The sequence below is a fragment of the Aphelocoma coerulescens genome, chromosome 13, assembly GCF_041296385.1.
Source record: "Aphelocoma coerulescens isolate FSJ_1873_10779 chromosome 13, UR_Acoe_1.0, whole genome shotgun sequence".
NCBI classification, from domain to species: Eukaryota; Metazoa; Chordata; class Aves; order Passeriformes; family Corvidae; genus Aphelocoma; species Aphelocoma coerulescens.
This window is the reverse complement of record NC_091027.1, coordinates 9,704,727-9,725,128: the sequence shown is the minus strand read 5'-3', so window position 1 is coordinate 9,725,128 and position 20,402 is coordinate 9,704,727. Positions and strand designations below refer to the sequence as shown.

The 20,402-nt window shown below is 44.0% G+C and overlaps 2 protein-coding genes across 3 annotated transcripts; both read left to right on the top strand.

Moving 5' to 3' along the window:
- Window positions 1-653: 653 nt before the first annotated feature.
- On the top strand, window positions 654-12,870 carry C13H5orf24 (chromosome 13 C5orf24 homolog). 2 transcript variants are annotated; one of them, XM_069028817.1, is made up of 3 exons: window positions 654-781; window positions 8,197-8,626; window positions 10,512-12,870. In XM_069028817.1, the coding sequence occupies exons 2-3, from the start codon at window positions 8,200-8,202 to the stop codon at window positions 10,550-10,552; spliced, it is 468 nt and encodes a 155-aa protein (XP_068884918.1). In that variant the 5' UTR covers window positions 654-781; window positions 8,197-8,199; the 3' UTR covers window positions 10,553-12,870. The 2 variants fall into 2 exon arrangements, with proteins under 2 accessions (XP_068884918.1, XP_068884917.1); XM_069028816.1 differs by having other exon boundaries at window positions 8,197-12,870.
- Window positions 12,871-15,995: 3,125 nt separating this feature from the next.
- TXNDC15 (thioredoxin domain containing 15) lies at window positions 15,996-19,144 on the top strand. Its single transcript, XM_069029165.1, has 5 exons — window positions 15,996-16,105; window positions 16,193-16,563; window positions 17,092-17,255; window positions 17,449-17,579; window positions 18,270-19,144. The coding sequence occupies exons 1-5, from the start codon at window positions 16,054-16,056 to the stop codon at window positions 18,464-18,466; spliced, it is 915 nt and encodes a 304-aa protein (XP_068885266.1). The 5' UTR covers window positions 15,996-16,053; the 3' UTR covers window positions 18,467-19,144.
- The last annotated feature ends 1,258 nt before the right edge of the window (window positions 19,145-20,402 follow it).

Genomic DNA, 20,402 nt, shown 5'->3' with positions numbered 1-20,402 from the left:
AACACAGATGGATGAAACAAAGCAAAGTATTTAATAACCAGCAGTCCCACACTCGTGCTGCAAGACTCTGATGGTCCATGCCCGGACCCAGCCCCGTGTGAGCTACGCTGGAAATGGCAGCTGTTCCCACTGCAAAGTCAGCCGGGAAAGAGAACTAACATAATACATCGTTCTAATAGTCCTGAAGCTGGACTATTCCATAATGGATTGCAGCGTGTGGTGGAGTGGAGGTGGTGGAGTCACCGCCCCTGGACGTATCTTGAGTAAAGACTGGATGTGGCACTCAGTGCCATGGTCGGTTTGACGCGGCGGTGTTTGCTCACGGGTTGGGCTCGGTGATCCCAGAGGTCTTTCCAACCTAAGTGAGCCTGAGACAGAAGATGCCACACTCTATCCAAACGGCAGTGATGGGAGCACCATTAATACTGATCCCGCTTCCACGGATGCGCGTGGCCATGCACATCGCCCGAAGCGCTCGGGATTCGTGTGCGTCCCTTGGCCGGGCGGACACCCAACCCAGCCTCACCTCGTCCCGCCCGCCCCACAAAATGGCGGCGGCCGCGCGGCCCCGACCCTCTGGGAGGGAGGGGCCCCATCGGCCCCGCCCCGCGCGCGCCCCCGTGGCGCGGCCCCGCTCGGGAGCGCGCCCCGCCAGCCCCGCCGCCCGCGCCCGCCGCAGCGCCGCTCCCTCCCCTGCGCCCGTCCCCTCCCTGCAGCCGCCCGGCGCGGTGTGGGGAGGCGGCCGCTCCGCCCGCCGCCGCCGCCGCCCCGAGCCTCTCAGGTAGGTGCGGGTCGGGCCCGCGGGCCCCGGACCCTGCTCCGTGCGGTGGGAGGCGGCGGGCGGGCAAGATGGAGCCGCGGCCGGCGGGGGAGGGGAGCGGAGCGGGACTCTCCTGTCCTCCCTCCTCTGCTCCCTCCCCGCCGCTGAGGGCGATCCCGCGGTCTCCGAGCCCCGGAGTGCGGTGCCCGAGCCCCGCGGGGCCGCGCGAGGGGAGCTGCGCCATCGTCGCCTGTCCCGCCGTCCCCGCCCGGCCGTGCCCCGCGCCGAGGGCCGGGGCCTGTCCGTGCCCCCCGCGCGGGACGGGGGACACGCGAGGCCACCCCCGGCGCGGTGTCCCTGGCTGCGGCCGAGTCGGAGAGAGCTGTGCCGCCCCTTTGTCCCCTCAGCCGGCCCTTGGCCGCTCCTGATGGGGAGGGCCCATCCTGCTGGGCCCTCCTGCTCTCCAGCCTGCGGCCGGGAATTGTTCCTTCCCTTCAGCACCCGCAGCTCCGTGCGTGGGGCTGGTGTGTGTGCGGGGTTGTTTACTTGAAGCATATTCCCATTGGCGTGGGGCACCTGGATGTGTGCGTACAGCCCATGGGTATATTTCCTGACACACCTAAGTAGCGGATGCCTTCGCTCACCTGCACATCGGGGTACCTGGAGAGCCTCACTGTGTCCCTTCTGTGTCTCTTTGCTTTCTAACATAGCGTGTGTCAGTGCTGTGTATTCTCGTGGACAGTTACGGATAGTTTAGTGCATTCTTGTTCGTGCATAGTCCTTCTGGGGTAATTGATTAGGGAATAGTTGCACCTTAAATTTGTGTGCAGTTCTCCCTGAATTAACAGTTATTTTGATCCTTGTGGTTTTTATTTTTGTAAAATGAAAGGGTAGGAGGGGCACTCCGTTAATATACTTCTTAAATTATGGTTTATTTCTATTTCAGTCTTAAGATGCCACAGTTTCCTTAGAATTTTGTGTGTGTGTCTGTGTCTGTACCTGTATCCCTCATATTTTAGGTGCAGCCTTAAATAAAAAAAGCCCTGCATGTTTTTCCATTGACCATTGTGGAACAGATTCAACAAGTGGACGTTGTCTTTCTGCAGTCTCACACAAGGACACTGCTGTGGCTGTGTTTGGGTGTGTGGACAGGTATTCAGAGGCCTTTGCACTGCTGGGGTGTGTGGACAGGTGTCCAGAGCCTTCTGCACTAGTCCCATCACAGAGAAACACTCTGAAAACGTACATCAGGAAGATGCTTGATCCATCTCTTTAAGCTTGAAAGTCCTTTTGTGGTAGCAGGCTAGGGAAAGAGTAAAGGGTAGGTGAGAACACCCACTGAGATGAATGAGCACCTCTTACCTCTTAGAGCTATTGTTCGAGACTGCAACCCTGGGGAGAAGAGTGGGTGGGTGAGAACACCCACAGAGATGAATAAGCATCTCCAGCTCCTCAAAGCCCTTGTTCTAGGCTATGGCAAGGACTGCTCCTTTTAATTTGGGAATAGCCCCTTGAGGTGAATGGACAATTCACAAACACTAATAGTCCTTTCTTTATAAAGATCCACCTCTACCTGCTCCATCATTCATACACATATTTAGTTTGCCTTGAAGTTTGGTAATGCAGAACCACAGAATAATGAGGGTGCCGTTTCAGGCATACTCTCCTAAGCAAGTCTGTCTGGCCTGATGACTGCCTTGATTCTGTGCTGCTCCATCCCCAGCTCTGGGGTTTTACTCCAACCTCCATTCCCTCTGCTGTGTTTGGGACTTGTCATGCCTGTCATCCAGGTCTGTAAAGTCCACTAAGACCATCTTTTTGAGATCTGGTAATTTTTTTCCAGGGAGTGGGGTCAGTGGCAGCCAGTGGGTAATGTGGCTTAGGCTGACTTGGGACTGTCTCTGTGCTAATGGAAATGTGGGTTTCTCTTAACTTCTTGCCTCGATGCCTATGCACTGTTGCCTTTGCTTTCTTGTTGGATTAGTTTTCACCTGGATCGGATCCCTGGTGTTGATTTGTCCTGCTCTTGCACAATAGTTAGTGTTGGCACAAGGAGTGGGAATGTGAGAGAAGAGGAAGGAGCAAGATTGTCCTGCTCAGAAAAAGGGCGGATTCTAAGAGTGGTTTCTATTGATTATGAAACCAAACTGTCAGTTGTGTCAGTGTAATTGGAGTGCACAGGTAATTAAATCATTGATGCCATCTTCCTTAATTTTTGTGAAGCTGTCTTAACCCTTTCAAGGTGTCCTGTTCATCATCATCATCATATATGATCATAATTTTGGGGTGGGAAGAAGTCAGCTGACATCCTTGCTTATGTTAGCATCTAGTGAAACTCTGTCCTTGGATATGCCTTATTTGGTTTTTAGGGTTAGAAAGCCTAACAATTGTCTGCCTGGTTTTGCAATCAAATAATGAATGAACCCTAAAAGTTCCGTTTACTTGACACTTAGCCTAGTGGTGCTTCCCAACATCAACTCTTTGTGAGCAGTTGAGCTTTGTAATACAAAGCTTGTGCTTAGGCTTTGGAGAGCTTGAACTCCCGGGGGCACAGAGGCACACCCAGGTTGCAGCTCTCTGGTGAGGAGCACGAGGCACAGACCATGGTGAAGGAAGGCTCCCACTCTGCCTGGCACGTCTGGGGAAGAGGAATTTAAAGGGGGTGGGTATTTCAGCTCCATATAACTCTTAACTTCTGTCACATACGAAGATGACCCTGGGTCACCAGGGGAAGGACCATACTTGTAAGTTGTATTGCTTGGGGAACTCTTAATTTATTAGTGATTTTGCACTAAGAATAATTGAGAAAGAAACTGTTCCCAAAATTATGTTGTCTTTTCGATTTGCAGTCTTACGGTATCACTGCTGTAAAGAAATTATTTCTTATATTTTGGCAGTTTTTAATATATTTTACTTGGTGTCAAATGATGAGAAAAATCATATTATGCACCGACTGTGGAAAGGGCTTCATAAGCACAGTGTGGAAAAACTTGTGCTTCACAAGTAGGTAAGATTTCAGTTGTAGGTTCAGGTGTTACAGTGTATGTTGTGCCACTGATAGAATTTCATATTTAGTATTTTTAAAATATTTACATTTATGTGAATACTCCAGGTAAGGTGCAGCTTTGTGAAAGCAAGCAGTCACAGGGTTTAAAAATTGGGTAAGGCCCTACTTTAGCAAGAGTTAATGTGTGGAAAAGGAGCTGACAATAAAAGGGATATGTGAAAAACATTTAAATTGATAGAATTAATTCTTCTCAGTGAGTGATGAAAGGATTTCTCACACATGCTGTCCTGAGAGAGAAGAACAGAACTGACACCATATTTCTGTTGCGGTCTTGAAAGGGAAAATATTCTTCCTGCTGCTGTTGCTGCTCAGCCCCCCCTGCAAAGCAAAGGAGCCCTGTGGCGCTCCCCAGGGCCGTGGAACTCGGCATAGAGCGTCCTTTATGAGGGATCCTGAACAGAGCTGAGCCTGTGCTCTGCTCCCGCAGCGTTCACTGGCAGCAGTGACCTTCAGAGAGCTGTGCACAAATGATGCTTGTGGCTGCTTGTGTTGTTAAACAGCGAGTCACATACTTTGTATGTGTTGGATGATGATGAAAATGCGCTGCTACAGCCTCCCACAGCCCCATCGATACTGTGGAAACTATTGCAAGCTCAGCGGTGAAAAACCTCAGAAAAATGAGTAGGTGTTGTATACTAACCCTCATTAAAAGCAAAATTGTCCCTGTTGCTGTGAGGAATACCCTTTCTGGTATTCATCATTTGATAAGCTGTAGTATAGATGGACTTGGAGCTTTGTGCAGTTTTGCTGTGATTCAGGTGTGTTTTAGCAGAAGTCAGGCACTTGCTGAATCAGGTCTGTTCTGGCACTCAGCAGGCCACAGAAGGCAGGCTGGGCTGGGTGAGAGCAGAGCAGTTGCCTGCTGCTTATGCTGGAACTGATTATTCTGCTCAATGCAGATAATGGGTCTCAGGTCCAGTACTCAGTATAAAATAGCTACTGAGCAAGTGCCTGTTCTCGGGGGTTTGTGAACTTCTCTGCTTATCAAAGGTTTCATCTTGTCTACACTGGCAGCTAAATCCTGCCCGTGAAGAAGGCAGGGTATGAGGTTTGAAGGCCAAAGATGGCATCATGTCACAGCTCAAGAGGGTGTTTTTATGTACTGTGATTTGAATAGCTTTGATATTAAAATTTTGTGTAGTGAACAGGTCATGAATGGGAATTTCTTGCAGGGTTTCAAGCCTGGAGAGAGATGGGCCATAACAGAACCAGGAGCCTTAGCAGCTGTGAGTTAGAGCTGTATGTTACGCTGTATTTAGGGATACAAGGAGGGGTCGTGACCATGTCCAGACATCCCCTGTAGCAAAACCTTATGGGTCCCAGCTGGATGGTCCTGTTTCTTTCCTAGCAGTGGTGGAGCTTCTGTGCTTCGTTGCATGAGAAGCTCTGGTGCTGCCTCTCTTTTCCCAACGCCAACTTATTCAGTGCCTCCTCCCCTTCCCCAGCATTTCTATAGATATAAATTACCAGACACTAAAGGATCCATACAGAAAATCCTCCACAGTCACTTTCCAGTGAATCTTTTTGAAATACAACTAAATTTCCTTGTTACAGTGCCTTATCTTAACTATTTGTTTATACAGAGATATTCAGTCAGTCAGTTAAATCAGTTTAAAAACTGATTTAAGTAAACTGTTGCCATTGTTTTTAGGTGTCTATTTACAGGTTTAAAACGAGAAAGTTCTATCTTGTTGGAAACTTTTTTGGATGGTTTTCTTCAAGAATGATTGCACACAAAGTTGTATGTGTTTAGCTATACAATTTGGCTAGAGTGTAATTCTTAAATTGGCATAGCTTTGCATTTTATACCAATTCTCTTTTATACTGTATATCTCCCTGCCAAGAAACCTGCTTCCACTCTACAGATAGACTCGCTACATTCTTGTATTCCCTACTGTAATGTGAATGAAGAAAAATTACACTGGAGAGTCCGTGTTAGGGTAATTAAGCTCGATTACAGATTCCTTTTCAAAATTCAAAAAAAACCGTCTTAAATCAAAAAGATAGAAGAGGAACCTTGGCTACTACTTGAAATTTGCATGGTTTGCTGAAAAATGGTGCAGAGAGGGGGGAAAATGGATTAAAAAAAATCCTGTTGGCAGTCTTCCACTGAGATTGGGGGTTTTGCTAAGCTTCCTCTAGAAAGAAATTTTAAATAGTTACTGATTTGTGTTGTCTTTCTTCGTTCATCCATTCCAGCCGTACTGGTTGTTGCCAGAGGGAAAGTAAAGTATCATCAGCCAGGTCTTGTGTGTGAAGTCAGTGTTTGTCAGAGCTCTCACTGGTATTGCAGTAGGCACAAAGCACATGCATGTGGTGATGAAGCTCCAGCAGAATATTTTCACTGTCTAGGAGTACCTATGATGGTTCTCCCCCAGAAAGATGGATCTTAAAATCCCCTCAAGTGTAATGAGGAAAAGAATCAGAGAATAAGAATGTAACACAGGAGTGAGTGTGAGCCTGGTTGGTCTCATGAGAAATACCAGGGCCCCCTGCTTTATTCAGTGCCTTCTCCCAGCTCTGGTGTGTTCCTTGGATACTGGGCAGCTGAACTGATCCTTCTTTGTGGCAGTCGAGCTTGGAGCAGCTTTTTGGGGCCAAAGCCAGTATTCCCGTGTTCAAAATGAGTACTGAGACAAGAATGCTGCTCACCACTCCAAGTGTCTCTAGTGGATCAACAAACAGCGGGACAGCCTTTCAGAGCCACTGGGCTTTACTCTCTCCACAGCAAAAGGACATTATAGAACCCTCATGTTTGCAATTACATATCATGAAAAAATCTCAGGTATTTTTTGTGCTATTGCAGGCACTTTTCTAGTGGGGTTAAAGAAAGGTAACATTTTTTTGACTGCTGATTGTAGAAAACCTTAAGCTTCTTTCTGTATTGCTGCACAGAAAAGTCTGTGGTCTCTTGACCTGAGCTTATTTCCTTTGTCCTTTGCTAAGTGCTGGCTTGCAAGCTATTCTTAGTTGTTTTGTTTGCAAGTTAACAGCTGCGATAACAGTGGTTTCACTTTTGTTCTACTGTACCCCATGCAATGCACCAGCATTGTAGCACTTTAATTATCTCTGCTAGAACATCTAATATTTAAACTATATTACTATCATAATTTCCCTATTTGACATAAACCTGTATTCATATATTTGTAGAAGAGTAATGCACACTGTAATGTGCATTTGACAAGGCAGGGTAGATGGAGTGTTCCACCAGGGAATGTACCCTTTGTAATCAGGAGAAAAGAGCACGGGGATTTACTCCAGGGTAAATAGACTGTCTGTGCTGTGTGCTTTCTCTCTGGCTGGCAGGAAGCATTCGTAACTGCCAAATAAATTCAGTAATCAATGGTAGAGTTTAAATTGTGTCGCTGTAGGTGATATTCCAGAGCTATTGTAGGGAAAAGATAATAAATCTTCCAGACCTTATCTACTTGATAAATTTACCATGGGAAGACATATTTGGTGTCTTAAGTGTAACTGTAAGACACAGAAACACTCTGACAGGCCAGGTATTTATTGGTTTAATCTTGTCTGCAGCATGGCTAAATATTTCTATCTTAAACTTTGAGTATTTGCAGCTTATTTAAGTTGTAGAACCAGTATAGTTGAAGGGAAGATATAATTGCTTTATTTCCCAGAGTCGTTGGTATTGCCAACAGTATCAACATATCTCAGTGCTGGCATTGCTAGCAGTTCGTACGTGCTCTCCTAACTAGGACAGCAGTGGCATTTCTGCAATCCAGCATCTTATACTTAGTTACAAATTCATTTCATCCCTCTGCTTTCCCAACTATGGCACCATTGTGGTGCCAAATGCCTTATGTATTTCTTTCTTTGACATTAATTGTGACAGGAAATAACTAAACTGATTAGCACTTTATTATTTTGCTGCAGTTAAGCAAGCAAAAAATCTTTAGGATCCTATATCTACTATACCAAAAGAGTTATATCTTTCCTTGGCTTACAGCTGAGTCACATATTAATCTTAGAGCTAAAGTAACTAAAATTTAGATGAGATTTGGTTAGAAAAAGGTTTTGGAATCATAGATGAGCAAATATTATAGCTCTTGGTTGCTCAAATGCTGTTGTTCAGTTTTTTAACTTCTTCCCTAAGTATACCTATGTGAATAATACATGGTTTAAACTGTCCTTTTTAACTATGTGTAAAGGTTACTGTGCAGAACCTCAAGTGAAGGCTTAATAAAATTCATTTTAAGAGTAATTTACTGACATCAGTACTGTTTACTAAAAATAGACAAAGTAGTTCGGACTAATTTTAAGAAACAGAGGTGGCTTTTGAAAGATTCTCTTTTGTGGAATGCTGCAGTATTATGAAATATTGATACATATTTCTCTCTCTTATTTTTGGTAGAAAATGATGCACCCTGTTGCCAGCAGTAATCCAGCTTTCTGTGGGACCGGCAAGAGCTCTTGCCTGAACGAAGACAATGTAAGGGCTGCAGATCAGTTTGACCTCTACGCCACACAGCAGAGCAAGTACAGCCATGCAGTCAGCCACAAACCCATTGCCTGCCAGAGACAAGACGCCTTGAACGAATCCCACTTGCAGACCACAAGTGGCAGGAATATAGAGACAAAAGATGAACTAAAGAAAAAGAAAAACCTCAACCGCTCCGGGAAACGTGGAAGGCCGTCAGGGACCACGAAATCAGCAGGGTACCGAACGAGCACAGGTCGACCCCTGGGGACCACCAAAGCAGCTGGATTTAAGACAAGTCCAGGCAGACCCTTGGGTACAACTAAAGCAGCAGGATACAAAGTCAGCCCAGGCAGACCTCCAGGTAGCATTAAAGCTCTATCACGGCTTGCAAATCTAAATTATACTTGTGGCAGTGCAGCTTTTCCTTACCCTATGGTGCATAACAGAGGAGTACATGCTGCTGGTGAAACTAGCAGCAAAATCAAACAGCCTAATGAATGAAAGGAGGGAATGAATAACTCCTGACTTACCTGCTTTATGCTGATTTTGGGCATGTTTCTTGAGTTTTCTTGTAATGTTTGCCTAAGTCTGAGTTTCTAGATTTTATTACAGTAATGCCGTAGCCTACATGTGCAGTTCGTAAGTTTTACAGAATGTTGAGAAGGCTTTGGTTTAAAGAGGCTTCTGTTGATTTTAAATCATAATTTATAAGGAAGTCTGAAATTACACGTTCTGTTTTGGTGTCCATACTTAAGTAATGTTCATGTCCCTAGTTTTAAGTTCAGTTCCTCATAAATCTAGATGTGTGGTTATAAATTAAATAATTGAAATAAGGAGGACAGAAATTAGCCGTCTCATGGTTCATGATGTGGCCTGCCCCACAATAAGCAACTTAGCCAGTTAAGTTCTTACTTGATAAAAATTGATAAAGAAAGTGGCAAGCCACATTTTCCACTTCTGCAGGACCTTCCAAAGACCTCAGATATACTTAAAAACTTTAACAAAAAAAACCCTTTTTTTCTAAAGTGATTTCCAGTGGCTTTTATTTCTGGAGTTGTAGCATTAAGTGAATTTCAACTAATGCTCCAAAAATATTTTTGAAGATATTAAAGAAACCTGAGTATTTGTACCGTGCATTACAGCTTCACAGCGCCTTACAAAGACAAGTTACTTTGCCTTTAGGTGAGAGCTGTTCTTTTAGTTACACTGTTACAGGATTCTGCTGGGTAATTTTGAAATGCCTAATAGTACATATACCAAACCACAAATAATTCTTTGAAATTTGAAATATTTTATAAGAAATTAAGTACTGTTCATTCTAGTTAGGCACTTGATTAATATTAAACAGTATGTTCTTAAATCTGTAAATAGCTATTTACTCTGGCTTTTGCCTTTCAAATCTGTGCTTAGATGGCAACAGTTTAATAGCTTTTAAAGTAATAACGTATAATGTTTACAAATTAAACTTTTTAAACAGATGCTGTTGCCAAATTTTTAGACTCAGTTTTGCCAGATATTCCTGGAAATAGTTATTTCGTTGTTTGACACTTATACTATATTTAAGTTATGGAAGCTTATATATCTACCAAAGGACACCATTTTTATGATTTATAAAAGCAAACTGTATAGCTGATGCAAACAGGATGCAGTTTACTGCACTGCTAGACCCCAGATACAGAGTAATTCATCTATGCATGCAAGCCGGAAAAAAATGTTGTTGGTTAACTATAAATACCTTTCTTGACTCAAACTAAAACCTCCCCTCCTCCCAAAAGAAATGTTCCATTTTTCAACTGGGTGTGTGTAATTTTTTTTTTAAGTGTGGGAGAATGTGTGAGTGTGAGTGTGTAAAATACTTTCATCCAGACTTCAAAAGGAAAAAAAAAAAATCAGTCTTCAATGTTGCATATTCTTTGTTCTAAATTCATTTTACTGAAACTAAAACTTTTTTTTTTCTTTTTTTTTTTTAATCTGGAAGAAAGTTTGGTTTAAGTAATTTCATATATAAAATGGCTTTATGATAAATTTGTAGCTTGAAATATCTGGGGAGGGGGAATATATAGAGTTTGCAGATTTGGGGAGAATAAAAATTTGGGTTAATTGAGCCTGTGCTGAATGGGTAATGATGATGGTAATTTTTGTTAATATAAATGCTATTCTGGCCTGCTGTCATTTTGACTAGACCTCTTGATTTCAGTGATGACAACTTAAGAAACAGATGTCATGTTTCATACCTTTTTTATCAGGAAAAAAGCAGCAAGCCTTCAGGTGTTCCAGTGATGCCTAACACATATTGAGCTGGACTTTTGCTGTACTTTACGATAGGTGTGTTGAATTGTTTTGGGGGAACTGTGTATGCACTGGCAACTAAGACAATGAACCTCAACTTATACTGGATGGCTCCTTAGTCGATAGATGAACTAATGGCAGCTAAATTGCTACTAAGGAATAGTTTCTTCATGCTGAAGCTCTGAAATCCAGTTGTACGGTCTGTTCCTCAACAAACTCGCAAGTCTGAAATTTAGCATTCTCTCTCAGAAGATGTAACTTCTGACACATGCAAAGTGCTAACGTGAGTTCATTCACCCTCAGGATCTGTGTTGTATTGGCTGTTTTTAATCAGATAATTTTTCAACAAAAGACTTCTTTAAGTTCTTTCCTGAACTCAGCTGAGCAAGCAGTCCTCTTCAGCTGAATGTATAACTGCAGGAGTGTCACACCTCGCTGGCAAGGAACGTGTTGCATGTCACCACTGTACCTTGGAGAAACTCCACTCCTTACCTCCTCCCGTTGATCCTGTTTGCTCCTGTCTGTTCCTCACTTGTGCATCCACTCAATGGTGCTGTGCTGTGTGTCAGGAGATAATGCAGATGTATTGCTGTTCTGCTAGTATAATTTGTATTCAAGTATGCTGATGAAATAATGAAGTCACCTAAGCAATTTCTGTTCATTACAGTGTTTATTAATTATATCAGATGAAATATAATCCCAGTAAAAACTAATTAAATGTTGTCAGTTGTGAAATGATGAGCATCAAGTAGAAAAGTGTTCAGAGAGCCTGCAGTGGGCTCCTTGGCGCTCTAGATTTAGGAAGGAGACCAGAAGTGCACTGCTGGCACTTCCTAATTCTGCTTTATTTTATATCTGACTAGAGTTTACTGGTGCCGTGCAGTGAGGGGAAGGAAAAAAAGAGGAGATTCAAAGTGACTAGAAATGGAATTTTCAAATACTTCTGTTCTTTCTATATACTCTGCAGAATACATTGTGCTTTTTTCAACACTTTTCTGTCCATGAGAAACACTGAAATAGCATGTTAATGCCTAAACTTTATTAGTACCAATGGGAAAACTGGCATTTTCCCCCCATAGTATGAAAACATTACTTGTAAGGTAAATTGCTTATTTTATATTATATATCATAATTCAGCTATTCATAAGCTAGGATCACTGTTGTGTGTTAACACTGTTCAGAAGACCGACATGTCAAGTTTAATAATTTCTTTTAATTATCAAGTTTCTAACGTCTTATTTATACATAAATGAAATGTATTAGCTTGCTATTATTCCTTAATGATGCTATAAAGTTCACTGTTTAAGATACATATAGTAACTACTATTCATTTTCTGATTAAATTTACTTAAACTTTAAAACCAAATAATTTTGCTACTATAAAGTCTTGCACTGGACAGATTCAAGATGCTAGCATCATATTTTGTCAGGAAAAAATCAGATACCATCAGAAGCAGCTGACTTTGATATCAAAGATGGTATTTTTAAAATCAGCACTTAGCTTTGTCATTAAAGCAATGTTCTTTATATCTTGGATTTAGTTTAAAATAATCAAATTAACTAGAGCCATTAAAGATCTCTCTTCTGAATGAATATATTTTCATTTTGTCTGAAGGATCTTAATGTTCAGTCAGGACAAAACCAAGCCTTGTCAGTGAAAAGTGATGTGTCTGTGAAAAGAATTACCTGGAACTACAATACGCAGAGCAATTCAGATGAGAATTTAACTCCCTCCCCCATTTTGAAGAGCTTTAAAAGGCAGAGGAATGTGAAGTCATTTGTGCAATGGTTTCATTAGCTGTGACTCTGCTGTTCTTTGTTATATGTATAATAATGTTTCATGCTACCCTTAGAGTTGACAGTTAAAACAGCTGATAACAATCATAAATACTTGGAACTGCAGACTTCATTTCTGATTACAAAAGTTTATTCTTCTCTATTTTAATGCATATATTTTAACACCGCTTAAATATATTTATGACTTTAGTAGAGACTAGACCTTCCTCCTTGTGACTTTTTCCAAATAGAAGAATCTGTATTCTAAAATTTGAACCACTTTCTGTTACTTCAATCTTTCATCATTTGCTTTTCCACAGGTTTACTTTGGGGGTAACAGTAATCTGTTAAATAACTAGTATCAGCACCCTGTCCTCTGCTGTAAAAAGCCTGATTAGATACTGTGTATGTTTTTATGTCCATGAACTTGAGCTACTCGTGTGCAATTATGTGTATGGGAATGGAGTAGTGTTCATGATCTGTATTTACATCATCATATGGATGTATATTTATTAATAAAGTTAATACTTTAAAACCTAAGCATTTTTCCCTGTTTTGTTTTTTTTTAGTATCTTTTAAATTCTGGCTGAAGATGCCAGTTAGCAGCGTTACCTGCTTATTACAGGCACGTTATGTATATTTGCATTAAGGCAAAAAGACTATGAGTGGCAAGGCATCAGGAAATAGAGGAATGTTGCTTATTTTTTAATGAATTGAAAACAGTGTGACAATAACTTAATTGTTCTTGTCCTTTCAGTCAAACAGGAGAAAAGGGGAGGAAAGCAGCTATAACCCAGTATGGATAAATAGTCAACTGCTAACTTTTCCTCTGCTGCACATGGAAATCAATTTGAAAGTACTCATAAACTAAACTTTTCATGGAATGGTGATCATAATTGGTTATTCTGTGATGAATAAGACATATTTATCCCTGTACTCCAGCAATATTCCAATTTATCTGTGTTGGTAAGATGTTTTCTGTATGCCACTCAACACTTCTTTTTTTTATTTTTTTCTCTTTACTGAAGTTTTTCAGTAACTTTGGGGAAGAACAGGCAGTCCTACCTACCAGAAGCTGCAGTCCAGATTCCCAGGCCTGCATCCTCTACTTGCTCTCCAGCACCCTTTGCTTTCTTTTCTGTGAACTTTCAAAGGCCTTGAACACATCTGGAGTTGGAACATTCCAAATGTCAGTTGCAGTTATTTTGCGGACTTTTTGAATTTACCTGAAAATGACATCTGATGGGTTGGTTGGTTGGTTGGTTGGTTGGTTGGTTGGTTTAGTTTAGTTTGGTTTTTTGGGGTTTTTTTTGGTTGGCCATTCTGGTAGTTCTAAATATTTGGCATTCAAGGTGACTGGATATGTTCAACAGCAGTCTGCTACATACTGGTCTGAAAATCAGTTCCTGGACATGACTACATGAGCAACATGCGTTATTTGGTGTAAGGAAAGTTTTAAGTATTAGATACTATATCAGTCACAAATTGTATCAAACAAGAATACAGCTTTTTCAGGTGTTTTGTAAGTTGCTTGACTGCTTCCATGGCCTCTGTGTTCTCTGCCATGGAATGAATGGAAGAATGGAAGCTGCAGGGAGTCTGTTCCCTCAGTGCACAGCTGGTGTGTGAGGCCAGATGTGGTTTCTGATGACAGGAGCAGTTCAGGATTTATTTGTGCTGGCAGACTAGCAGTGTTGGGGTATCAGCTACATGAGCTGCACATCTTCAAGGAATCTTTAAAATGGTTCTGCCTTTTAATAACCTCAGTTATGTGTATGGTGAGACACCAGGGCTTGTTTTGGGGCTGGATTGGCAGTTTTATGCCTCTGCATCTACATGGTTTGAGCTCTTTAAGTAGCACAAGGAGTACCACGTGAATTAGTGATGTTGTACCTGTTAAACATGGATTACTTACAGTCACCATAAAAAACCTGTACCATTTTGATCTGTGTTATGGCAGGAAGGATATTATGTTCGGATTAAATTCACAGTAAAAAATCGTTTTCAAGTCGAAAATGCTGCTTTGATAAACTCAGACATAAGGAGAAGGGAGAATGGGACAGCTTTTTCTTTGCTAGTCTGCACCAGTTTGGATTCCCTTTGTGCTTTTGCTTTCAGGCTTGCTCTGTATCAGCTGATCTAATTAAATATTTTCCCTCTATGTGCAAACCTCATGTTTTCTATTTTTAGACTATTATGTCCTCATTATTAGTGCTTATGCAAATTGGACTTTGAAAGAAAAAGCTTCGAGTGAGAAAATGTGTGCTGTAAGGAATGATAGAGTTGGAGAAGTACACCTGACTAAAAACAAAGCCAAATTCTGTAATCTATTACACCCATTTTAATTTAAATACACGTACTTGGTTTTTTCCTGCCCTTTTCCAATGTGCGTGGTTCATGCTCCCCTAGGTCATAACTATCAGTTTTTGACAGATGCAGAGTTTTGGCAAAATCTCATTGTGCACTGCTGGCAGTTTTAAGGAAGTGGGTTAAAAATTGTATCGGCACTTGAAGTAGTGTGTTCATTTTCAAAATGCCCCAAATGGTCTTGAGGCTTCACTATTAAACTGAAATAAAGTAAAAACCAATTCTGCAACAGGAAAAATATAATTTCCTAAAAATGAATATGGGAGTATTTATCTTGCCTTTCTCCTTTGGAGCTCTGGTTGACAAGAACTCTTCCTTTTAGTTTTAAAAATACGCCTTGAGTTTGCCACGTTTTAACTTTACCCCAGCCTGCTGTAGGTTAAGGCACAGTTTGTGTGCAAACTGCTCCCAAACGGGACTGTGCTTCCCTAACGTGGGTGGGAGTAGACAAATCAATCCTTCGTCAGGCAGCTGCGGCTGTGCTGGTCACCGCAGCCGCTGGGGCCGCAACACCGGCTTCTAACAGAACCGGCTTCGGGATGAGTTACAGGGTGCGCTTGTGCGCCCTCAGTTATTGTTCAGTCACAGCATCCTGCCGAAGCCATTGGATGGCACTTGCCTCTCTGCAAGAATTTTCGACCTGAACTAATTTAAATCAACAGTGAAATGCCCCCAGCAGCATCAGCAGCCCGACACCCGTCCCGGGCAGCCGCTCCGGTCACAGCAAGGCGGGGACACAGAATACAGGATGGTTTGGGTTGGAAGGGACCTTAAGGAACATCTTGTTCCACACCCCTGCCATGGGCAGGGACACCTTCCACTATCCCACGTTGCTCCAAGCCCCGTCCACACTGGCATTGAACAATTCCAGGGATGGGGCAACCACAGCTTCTGTGGGTAACCTGTGCTAGGGCCTCACCACCCTCACAGTAATTTTTTTCTTAAAATAATTTTAGTAAATTTTTTTTTCCTAATATCTAATCTAAACCGTTCTCCCTTGTCCTGTCACAACATGCACTTGTAAATAGTCTTGTCCCATCCTTCCTGTAAACTCCCTTCAGGTACTGGGAGGCCGTAATTAGGTCACCCGAAGCCTTCTCTTCTCCAGGCTGAACAATCCCAATTCAAGGTTCAGCGGGGCCGCGAGAAAACTCGGTTAAACCGCGCTTTGTATCTAACACGAGCAGGGCTGAGCCCCACTCGGCAGAAGTCCCTACCCCACCCCCGCGCCCCAAGACCTCTTCCCACGGAAATAGGCCCGGCAGCGGAACTGGAAGTGTCCTGGGGATCCGGCGGAAGCGGTCGTTGTCCGGGGAAACGCGGCGGCGCCTGCCGGGGCCGGGGTTGTGGGTGAGGATGTGGCGGCTGCTGCTGGCGCTGGCCTGGCTCGGTGCGACCCTTCCCGCAGGTGCGGCCGGGGGGCTCTGGGTGCGCGGTCGCGGGGTGGACGGGGCGCGGAGCTGACACATCCCTCCGTCCTTCTCTCTCCCCGCAGGGGCGGCGGCGGAGCGGAGCGCGGGCGGCCCCGAGCCGGTGCGGTACCGCACGGCCGAGATGGCGGACGCGATGCTGGGCAGCGGGGCCCCGGCCGAGCAGCCCGTGCTGCTGTCGGCGGTGCCGGCCCAGGCGAGCGGTGGCCCGGCAGGGGATTGCGATGGGGCGACCGCGGGCGACGCGTGCGGGCCGGCGGGGAGCGGCCCCGCGGCCGCCCAGGCCCGGGAGCAGCCCGTGCTGGAGCCCGTGCTGCCCGGGCCCGCCGAGGAGCAGAACGGCACCGACAGCGCCAAGGCTCCCAAGGTGAACTGCGAGGAGAGGAACACGACGGGCATCGAGCGCTTCACGCTGCAGATCCTGAACGTGTCCCAGGTAGGCGGGTGGCCCGCTCACTGCCCGGGGTTGGTGTGAACCCGTGAGGGTGGTGGAAGATGCCCCGTCAGCCTGTTGCTTTCAGTGCTTGACTTAGTGAATTTCCTCGTGTAAGGTTCTCAGTTCTACCGAAGAAAAGATATGACTGGGTAAGGGGGCTTTTCGGGCCATTCTGAGCAGGAAAAAAATGGAGTTATGGCTCAGTTCATGTGCCTGTGTGTGTCATCTCTGTGCCTGCAGGGCACTGCCAGCTTTCCTGCTCTGTGGACTGGCGTTTCTCCTGGAAATCGTTAATGACAGTTAGTGCCAGCTCATTTCTTGTTACGGTTATGTGTATGTATATTTTTAAGTAATAAACTTTAAAAACAATATTTAAAAAAGGTTATATACAATTCTCCACCTGTTTTAAAAGGTGCAGGGCTTGATCAGTATTGCCAAGTATCTAATTGATTGCTGAATGCTGCATCCCTACAGAGAATTTAACTCTGTTAAGTATGTAATTGCTCATGTTCTTGTGCTTTCTCCAAGGACCTGATGGAGTTCCTAAACCCAAACAGCAGTGATTGTACTGTGGTCCTGTTCTACACACCTTGGTGCCGCTTTTCTGCCAGCCTGGCACCTCATTTTAACTCTTTGCCCCGAGCATTTCCAACTCTTCACTTCCTGGCACTGGATGCATCCCAGCACAGCAGGTAACTCACACTCCCTGTGCTCTAGCTGTAGTTTATTTCTCTCAGCTTTGAGTTTTAAAAACAGGAGTGACTTTTTTTCTATATAAAATGACAACTTTATTTAGTGAAACTGACATTTTCTGTATTGTAACTGTCTTTATTTCTTCCTCCACAAGATTTAATTTCCTTCATGCTTTGTTTTTTCTTTATGTAGTTTATCAACTAGATTTGGAACTGTGGCTGTACCAAATATCCTCCTTTTCCAAGGTGCTAAACCTATGGCTAGATTTAATCATACAGACAGAACGCTGGAAACCCTGAAAGAGTTCATCTTTAACCAAACAGGTGTGTAAATCAGCCCTGGTCCATCAGTGGGAAGAACAGGCTGACTTTAACGTCCAAACTGGGCTTTCATGTCCCTGTGTGTGTTCTTTAAAATGAATGTCATAAAGACCCTGAGAGGACCCAACAGAGGTTAACGTAATCAGTTGTTGCTGTGAGCTGGATTTCAGCCTGTGCTGAGAGCAGAAACTCAGCTCCTTGGGCTGCTGTCACAGAGCAGGGGGAACAGTGGGGTTTAGCTAGAGAGGCTGCCAGAAGGACGGAGCACATCTTCATGCCCAAAGATTTAATTGAGAATGAAGTAAATTAAACTCTCATTGCCAGCCAGCTGGCTCTCTTCTAATCCACACTGAAGGGCTGTGTGGTGGATCTGCATTTCCAGAAATGCACAAAAGTGAGAATCCTGAAAAAACACTCTAAATTAAATTTCCATGTGCTGAAAAACCCCCACAAACTTACCCAAGGCTCTGCTGTGGGAGGACAGAACAAGCCTTCTCCTGTTATTAAAATACAGATAAAAATCACTAAGCTTTTATATAAGTAAATCGTATGCTGGGTATATGTTAATGTACAAGGGCCATCTCACCAAAATTTTAAGTCTACCTGTGTCTGAGAGCAGGAACAAAGCTCCAGATAGAATCACCTTCTCTGTATTTAGCGATTACAATGTTGACCAAGTGCTTTGTTTTTTAGGGATAGAAGCTAAAAGCGATGTGGCTGTGACAGAGGAAGACTGGGAAGGGCCCTTGCCAAGCGTTCTGACGAAGGGCATAGACTGGCTGCTCCTGTTCTCTGTGCTCTTCCTGGCTGGCTTTGTCATGTATGCCACCATTCGCACCGAGAGCATCCGGTGGCTCATCCCAGGACAAGAGCACGAACATCAGGAATAACCTCAGATGCCGAAACAGGGACAGACTTTTCCACTTATTGGTAAAGTGGGAATTTCTATGGACAAGAAGTACCTAAGAATGAACTGTTGAATTTGTTGGTTGTAATTTATAATAATGACTAAAAATTGACTTTATTTATCAACTACTGAATCTGTAACAAGCACATTTGTGGCAATTACAGTGGTAAGTGAATAAGTATGAAAAAACGTGAACTAAAGTGTTTATTAAGCTGCTGTGATTGACTTCTTTTTAATGGACTTTAATGTAATTAGTGGTACAGTTCTAATTTGCTCTTTTGAAGAGCTCCCTGAGCTTTGTAGATCAGGGAAGATTTTTACAGCACATTGGTCTGTGCATGGCACTGCAAGGAAAACACTGGTGAAGGGAGGTTTTGGTATGTTGAGTGTCCATAAAATAAACTATGAAGATGTTTTGAATGATTTTTCACTCCCATGGAGATGACTGTTCCCACCTCTGGCACTGGGCTTCAGTGCTGGTTTTCTCATTCACTTTGCTCTGAGTTTTGACTTAGTAGCAGTTCTTTATGAGATTTAGAGTCACTTCCCAAGCTCACATCACTATTTCTGTGTGTGTATACAACTAATTTACCACATTCCTGTTGGATGAAATTGTATTAATTGTCCTTTTTAAAAAAAATAAATCAGGTTTTTAGTGTAACCTTTTAAGTTGCTTTCTTTCAGAAGTAAAAACATGCAATTTCTGAACTACAGCTATTTACTTGCCTAAATTAGCAAGACCAGTCTTGATGTCTATCTAAATTTCTACTACTATGTTTGCTAGTTCCACACTCTCCACTTGAGGTTACATAAAGAATTGATGGGTTTTTTAGTTATGATTAGTATGGAGGGTTTTGGATAAGGTATGGACTGGTGTGTTGTGTGGGGTTTGGATTATTGCATTGCATAGCATTTATCATGGTGAAGGCTTGTCAGAGTAGAGAGCAAATTAAACTAAGATTAAAAAAAGACAAACCCAGTCTTAAGACTTACTGCTTGACAGAGAGCTCACATCCCTGGAATGTGATTCTTCAGGTATTTCTCTGCTGCCTCTCTCTTTTCCTCTGGAAACCAGAGGTCCTGTATCCAAAAAGGAAACTGCACTGAAACTTTAGTTTCTGTCACTAAAACTTTGGTGTGACCGAAGATAAAGCTAGGATAGATGTTATTAATAAAGATTGTGAATGATAAATTCTTGCCTCTGCCATCTGGTTCGAGAGGCCCAGGGCTCGATTGTCCCCGATACTCATCTTTGCACCGCTTAAGAAACAGGGATATGTTCACAAACAGAACGGGGCTGTTCAGTGCTGTCCCGTGGGCTGGAAATGACACCTGCCTGCTCACAGTGCGACAGAATCCACCCGCGGCCGGCAGCTCCGCTCGGCCGTTCTCCTCCCGGGTGGGTGTCACAGATCAGGGAATCATCAAGGTTGGGAGACCTTTAGACCGTCCAGTCCAACCCTCCACCCAGCACCGCCACTGTAACCCCTAAATCACATCACCCAGCGCCAGATCCGGGTGCCTCTTAAACACCTCCAGGGATGGTAACTCCACCACCTCCCTGGGCAGCCCGGTCCAATGCCTGACCACCCCGACAGCGAACAAGTTTTGCATAATATCTGATCTGAATCCTCCTATCTCAGCTTTAGGCCAGCTCTGGTCCTCTCACTGCAGGCACGTCAGAAGAGATCGGTCTCCCCCCAGTCCAACCTCCTTCCAGGGAGTTGCACAGAGCGATGCGGTGCCTGAGCCTCCTCGTTGCTGACCGATGGCCGCTTTGTCGGTACACCCGCCGCCCCGGGCGGCTGTTGCGGCGCAGGCAGCTCCCCTTCCTCTCTCCCCCCCCGTCTCCCCGGCTCCCGGCGCGCTCGCAGCTCCCGGTTCCGCCGCGGGCTGCGGCTCCTCCCGCGGGGCGCGGC